Source organism: Montipora capricornis, chromosome 13, assembly GCF_036669925.1.
Source record: "Montipora capricornis isolate CH-2021 chromosome 13, ASM3666992v2, whole genome shotgun sequence".
Lineage (NCBI taxonomy): Eukaryota > Metazoa > Cnidaria > Anthozoa > Scleractinia > Acroporidae > Montipora > Montipora capricornis.
This window is the reverse complement of record NC_090895.1, coordinates 14865480-14872979: the sequence shown is the minus strand read 5'-3', so window position 1 is coordinate 14872979 and position 7500 is coordinate 14865480. Positions and strand designations below refer to the sequence as shown.

The 7500-nt window shown below is 38.1% G+C and overlaps 1 protein-coding gene and 1 pseudogene across 1 annotated transcript in view; one reads left to right on the top strand and one right to left on the bottom strand.

The window, feature by feature from the left end:
* LOC138029164 (protein NLRC3-like) overlaps positions 1 to 5981 on the bottom strand; it is a 19214-nt gene extending 13233 nt beyond the window's left edge. The window contains exons 1-2 of the mRNA XM_068876866.1: positions 5529 to 5981; positions 1591 to 1848 (exon numbers count right to left, since the gene is read on the bottom strand). Coding sequence (XP_068732967.1) covers positions 1591 to 1848; positions 5529 to 5802 — 532 coding nt within the window. The 5' untranslated portion in view covers positions 5803 to 5981. The remainder of the gene's footprint in view (positions 1 to 1590; positions 1849 to 5528) is intronic.
* Positions 1 to 7500, top strand: part of LOC138030582 (uncharacterized) — a 93103-nt pseudogene that overhangs the window by 68050 nt on the left and 17553 nt on the right.

Below are 7500 nucleotides of genomic sequence, written 5' to 3'. Positions count from 1 at the left end.
TATCTGGGTCTAGTTCAAGAGAATCTTATCAATATTTGGAAAATAATTGACTCTTTATCTGCATAAATAAGCATATTGATGCTGTCATCGTGGGTCAATGGCCACATCGTCATGCGAAGGATATTTTCCATGGTAAATTTATGCTTAATTGTTTATTTCCAGGTCCAGGCTAATTAACTGACGAAAATAAATAAAAATTCAAAGCAATCAGGAACAATAATATACAAGGTTCTTGCCTTTTCTGACGAACATAACAATCAATATTATTACGGAGATGAAAGAAAGTTACATGTACATGTACTTTCTCGAGCAGAAGTCACCATTTTAGATGTGATTACCTCTCACATGCATCATGGGATACTATTCATTCCTCTTCTGGGTGCCTCTGGTGTAAATGTTTGGCGTGACGCGACATTTGAAATGCCCTTTCGCCAGCAAGTGCTTAAAAAACAATACTTTTTTTGCACAAATATCAAATACATGTACATGTGATCGGTGCATCATAGAGAGTTTAAAAAATTGGTGTCTTTTTTAATGGAGATCATTTTGCCTGTTTGAATCAGTGAATTATGCTCAGTAAAACCGAAGACATGATTTTTTTCAGTGTTTCAGTGACGCGAGTTTGCATATCGTGTGACAATATGCGAACGGAAAAGTAAAGGCACCCATTTCTTAAGCGGATGACTAAAACCAGCGATTGGAAAACCAAGTCGTGTGCATGAGTGCATGTTTCTCCCACACGAGGGGAAATTTTTCCACATGGGCTGGCAAGTCCTGCACACAAGTGAGCAAGGCCGTGTGCACGGGTAAAAATTATTTCTGCATGGCTACCACATAGAATTCCGGTCACACACTGAAAACCGTTAGGTACATGTATTTACATTTTCCTATGAGAGGTCACATTTTTCAGTGAAGGTACATGTATTATTAAGGACACTATGAAAATATGAAACATGTTTTAAACCTGAACTCTGTTGGGAGCTTTGGCTTAGGAGCAAGGATGGCACAGTCGGTTAGTGTGTGGCCTTGGTGCATGAGGTCCTGAGTTCGATTCCTGGATCTCGCATCCTTGTTTCGACATCTTTCCTTTCCATGTAGCTAAGTAGCTTTAAATACCTGTAAAACGGAGCACTGATGGAGAGGGGGGAGTAAAATGAGAGCACTTTCGACCTCAGGTTTGTCAGTTGAATTACTGTTACGAGTTATCGACGTTAAATATGGTTACTTTACTTTACTTTACTTTACTTTGAGACTAATCCCTTAACACCAATACCCTATTAAACACTACATGTAGTAGGACAATTATTATTTTAGAAACAAAAAGCTATCACAAACAATCATTTATCAAGAAGCCAAGCCAACTGAATTTACATTGGTCAGTTTATGTGTTCAATTTTAATCATTACAACTTTGGGTAGTTTTTGCACCTCAGGTTGAAGAATATCAAAATAAATTAACATGCCAGAAGAAATGCTCATCACTACCAACGTCAGTTAAGGTTGCTGGAAATATCTATCATTGAGAATAAAAATTGTTCAGTCACGTTATAACACTAGAAATAGTCAACAGTTTCATTTCAACAAGCCACACCTTCAAACTCATCCATTCTGCCATCAGCAAGATCAGCACGATACTTCAAGGTCTGTTGTCCTGTCTCTAACCCATGCAGTCTCTGATTCATCTCTTCCAAAGAAATTGCAACATTTCCCAATTCGTCATTTATTTTTACTTTTTCTGCCCCAAATTCCAAACTCATGTTGTCCACACTATCTTGGAGTGATTTAACCTCCTGTTGAACCAGTTGTAGCAATGCAGGGTCTACTGGAGAATTCATGCAGAGCTGTGTTCCTGCAGCAACATTACAAAATGCAAGAAGAAACAAGTAGTCTGAGTAAGTTTAGAAGTAAAAGAATAGAACTTATAATAACAAATCAAGATATCATACTAAAATAATACATAACAGTTGTAGAGTACTGACTCATGGTAATTATAGACAAAAATAAATCACTGGCAATAAAGAATTAAGGTATTTACATACATGTATATGTTGTACATGTAGTTCAATCTTGACCTCTGGTTTAATTTTTTTGAACCAGTACAGAATTTTTGAAACAGTCCAGAATTTTTAAACCAGTCCTTTTTTTTTCAAACCCATTTAATCTTTTTTAAAACACCACCCATTTCAACATACAATAGTTGGACATCTTTCTGTAATTAAGAGGAACTCGTCTGTGGAATATGTATAAAATTAAGTAGAGGAATCATAAGATTATTATGGTAGATTGTTGTCTCTGGTGCTATCAAAGACCAAGAAATAATTTTAGTGATTAGGGTCAAATGCTCAGCTTGGTGATTTGGCTTAAGCACTTTCAATGGTTTGCATTCATGTACATGTACTGTAAGGTTAGGGACACTGCCCAAAGTTTAGGAATTAGGGTTAAGCTATGAATTTAGTGATTAGGGTTATGCACAGTCTTATTTGCAACAGCTAGGATTCCAGGAGGTGTATGACAACTGCAGAGGTCACATATTGCACTGTCTACAAATAGCACTTTAGCGCAGATTGTATTTACGTCCAAGTACCCATTTGATTATAAGCGCTGACAATGGTTTCAATAACAGTCAGCCTGGATTAGTGTGCAGTATGCAAACATTAGGAATCGAGGGGTGCAGGGATGGCACAGTGGTGAGAGCACTTGCCTCCCACCAATGTGGCCCGGATTCGATTCCCAGACTGGGCGCCACATGTGGGTTGATTTTGTTGGTTCTCTACTCTGCACCAAGAGGTTTTCTCCGGGTACACCGGTTTCCCCTCTCCTCAAAAACCAACATTTGACTTGATTAATTTTGTGTTAATTGTTAATTTCAGTTTACAGTGTCCCCGATTAGTGCTCCAGTGCTAGAACGACTAAACACTTAAAAACGTTCCTTTCGTTTCCTTTACTTTCCTTTCCTTTGGCACACATTGTAGTAATTGGAGAAACTTACTTGAAGTGTTTAGTCTAAAACAACCGTTGTTTTGGTCATTGGGTTAAGAATATTGGTTCATGGTTATTGGAAGTTGTAAAGCGTTCTTGGAAGTAAAGCGTTCTTTCATATGTAAGGGGTTATCAATAGATTGCAAAGAAGCTGTGGTGCTGTGTCTGGGAGAGTTAAATAACATATTTAAAATTTTTAATTATAAATTATCATGGAGTATTTGCACGAGTTGCTTGTGTGGTCAAGTGGTTAAGAGAGTGAGCAGCATCCAGAGATAGGGAGTTCAAGTCCAACTTTGGGTGAGTAAAAAGAAAACTCTTTAAACAAGTGTGAAGAGTCCGTGTGGGGTATTGTAGAGGGAGTGGGTGTAAGGGGACTACTTGGAAAGTATGGGGATGATAGATATATGAAAGGAAGGGTGAGGTACGATAGAGGTAATGGAGAACTGACCAGGGAGGGGTAGGGGTAGACCCCCCCAAAAAACAAGTTGCTGTTTTTTAACTACACCCCCAAAAAAGGTTGATAAAAATAAACCAGTTTAAAATATTTTCGACTGGTTCAAAAATTCTGTACTGGTTCAAAAAAACTATAGGTCAAAAGGTCAAAATTGAACTATAACATGTACATGTACAACACAGACAAAAACTGTTTGAATCCTTGTTAATTGGCTACAACAATAATGAAAATTAACATTCTACTCCCCTAGAGATTGGGACCATGAGACAACAGAAATCAAGACGAGCTGAAATCATCTCAGACTAATCTGGTGCATACTCATTTTCCAAATCAGGACACAATATTGAATTATCAAAGAAAGAAGGTAAAAATTATAATATCTCTGCTTCCCTTTAACTGAAGATAGGCTCAAATGTACCCTAGCATAACACAATGTAGGACATTACTTCATCCTGGTTTATTAACTAATCCTTCCCTTGATCCGGTCAATATGCTCATGAATCAATACGTTTTAAGAAATTTCTTTCTCTGTGATTCAATCACACAATCTCCCATAATTATGGTCAGCCCATACTGCCCACCTTCAGGGTTCTATATATATTGTAAGAGCCGGCAGCTGGTGAAGTTCGCAGGCTTTTCTGTCAGGTTTCGCCGGCTACGTTCATTGCTTGAGGAGTCAAGATATGTAGAGGAGATGATGTTTGTGAGGTCTAAACTACTTAGGCTCAATAAAAATAAAAATTTGCAGTGCCTATCTTTCCCGAAAACATATACATGTAAAAGACTTCTGACTCAAGGGCAGTTTAAAAATGTTATGCTTGAGACTTCCGTTTTGAACAAATCTTGCTGCGGTGGCGAGAAAGTCAAACAATATGATTTGTTGTCCGCCATATTGAATTTCGATATCTTTAAACAGCCACCGATTGTATCTTACAAGAAGGAAAAATCACTCAAGGACGTTTTAGTCCGAGCAAAACTTCCTTTAATCATGCCGCAATCATAAAAAAAACTTGTAAACAAAGAAGCACTTTCAAAAGGTTTGTTCTCACACCAGAAGGAAATTTACATAATTATGATTTTCTGCTAGCAACACGCTCAGCCCGCGTTCACGCATCTCTTACCGCAACTCAACTGAGGAAACAAAACTAGCCCCTGATCATTTGCTAACCGCTCCTTCATTTTCACTTCGAACCTTTCAGTTGATCATTTATAGCGAACATAGAAGCTGAGGACTCGTAGACTTTATTTAAACACTTGAACGTAACGCTCCTCGGAGTTAAATCCTACTTGCCCGCATAAGTGCTCGTCCTCTCGAGGGCATCTCTACGCTTCAACATGACAACGGATCTTTATTCAATGTCACTCTTGATCAACTCTCACTACTTTACGGAACTCCTTAACTCTTCGGGAAAAAAAACTACATCACTCTTAAACCACTTGAGTGATTTTCAATTTTCAAAATTGCTGTACTACAAACAAGTTCCGCAAGCATACATGTATTTTCCCACTAATGACACAATGGAACGAATGTGTGTCACCTTCACACTTCAACAGGATCAAAACATCCTTTATACCATTAGCCAATTAGTATCCTCCAATCAGCTTCTTTATTTAACAACCAATCAGAAGCCTTTGGCGGTCTACTCCTGCCAGTATGTGCCATGTTTACAACTTGTCATGGGGCAACATTTCCCCGGCACGTCAGCCCCATCAAAACCACCAAAAAGATACAAAAAAGATCACTCCACTTTTTGTTTATAGGGTTGTACATGTATTATTGAAATGTCGCTTTGTCTTTCTTTGAGTAACATGGTTTTCATAGTATAATTGCATCTTGATTCATCCCTCTAATGTCTGAGTTTCATGGCCCACAATGCCAGGAAATGCCTTTTCCGGCATTCAGTTTTCAAAAATTTTCCGGGGGAGCATGCCCCCGGACCCCCCTAGAATCGATGGGCTAAGGCCCATTGTATGGGTCTTCCGGACCCACAACCGTCTACTTTGCAAAAAACTCCAGCTACTTAATTAATTTAAAACCTTAAAGAAAACCCTGAGCTTATACAATAAGAATTACATGTATTTGCTTTAATTACCTCTTGTTTCCCAATCGTTCAATTCTCCAAGAAGTTTCTTTTCATCTGAATGTGGCAGAGTTATATTCCTCACTAGCTGATCCATCTCAATAAAACTTTGCTGAAACTTGGCTGGATCCCATTTACTGAAGACACAGTGTGCCCAATCATTCCGTGCCTTTCTGACATCACCTGCAGCAATTTGTATTGAAGCAGAGAATACAGGAACCCCACCAAGCAAAGACAATACAGCAGATGCATCACAGTGGTCATCAAAGGCAGTAAATTTTGCCATGTAGTTCTCAACATACAGCCTGGCAAAGTCTACATCAGATGTCACTCGACAATCAAACAAAGAGTAATTCAATCGTCCATCGGGAAGCCTGCGATGAACATCATTTCCATTGATGTTCTCATATTTCAACAACCTTCTTGCAGGCCACCTCTGAAGACGACCAGATGGACTCTGTCCCTAAATATTGTGGCTGGTCTTAAGTTTGTTGTATTCAGTGTTGATTCCTTGTTGAACAAACGGACGTATCTGTGGTATGAGGACCTTGTTGAGTGCAATACCAGCCACAAGCCATCGTTTTTGATTGTCAGTCACACCAAGGTGGCTTGACCTGATGATTACACAAGTAAACTTAAGACAGAGCTTTGAACAAAGCTGGCGAGTAACTGACAGAAACACATTGCCATTTCTTTACATTAAGCTTACGTAAACAAAATTATTACTGTTCATAAGAATAAAAGAGAACGTCAAAATAAGTTTCAAACACATGTTTGAGCATGGCGTATAATGCCATAATCATTTTATTGTGGTGTACCCATTTATTTTGTTTCAACATATTACAATAAAATTACATTACCAATCAAAAATGTATATAAATCAAACGACAATGTTTGAAATTATATTACTGTTAAATGCTTAAAGATGACATGTGTGCGCAAGTGCAACATTTGGAAGGTTAATCTAAGAGAATAAACAATCGCTGTCATGTCAAATCAGTGCATTCAGTTCAGGTTGCAAGCTGCCATTGTGCAATGCTTCCTTTTAATTCTGGCCATTGGCCATTTTTCCACTAGCCTGAAAGAACATTTATTAACAGACATATATTCATATGTTGACAAGCACTTGTTAACATTTCCTGGTTGTAAGTGCTGGAAAATATCGGTAGAGCAGCATAAAAAATGGCAAAATATTCAGTCTCTTAATCTTTTCACAAATCGTTTCACAAATCGTTTCCTCAGCATCGCACTTGGTGAAATATGTTGTGAAACTTTTTTCAAACAGTTTCAGCCTGTGTTCAAGAAGCTCATAAACGGCAGTGCTCAAATCTCTTTCAAACTAGACAGCATGTCTAGGAAATGAGACATGATTTAATTTTACATGTAGGACTCAACCAAATCAAACACTAAGCTTAAAGATTCTAGACTGTCCCAGGTAAAATGAAAGTAGGTCACAAATCAATTACTGTCACACTCAAAACTGTAAAATGCCACCTACCAACGCAATGGCCATTTCTTAAAAATTGAGTTGGGGTATTGCCATGAATGGGTAAGAGATAAGCCCCTCCACATTTCAAAATGTTCTGTCACCTCTGCAGCTAGCACTGCTTAATTTTAAAAATCATGCTCTCGATTTTTTTTTTTTAATTAAATTGCGATGAAAATTTCAACTCCACACATGTACCGGTACAGCTGCAAAATGTTTCTGGCACCTCTCTGAAAGGGGTTAATGGACAACTGAGAAAGGACGTGGAACTTACCCTGTCAAGGCAGCTGTTGCCATTCCTTGAGTTTTATGAGGATATATTACCTCACCATCTCAGCCATACCTGAAGTACAAAGTGAATACATGTAGCCTATCCATTAATAAGGAAAACTTATTGCTCTAAGTTAAATGACTTAATATACTATTACTGCTTCATTTACTTTAAAAGCTCTGTACTGTACAGATCTCGCTACACAGAGATTATTGATGGGTATGTAA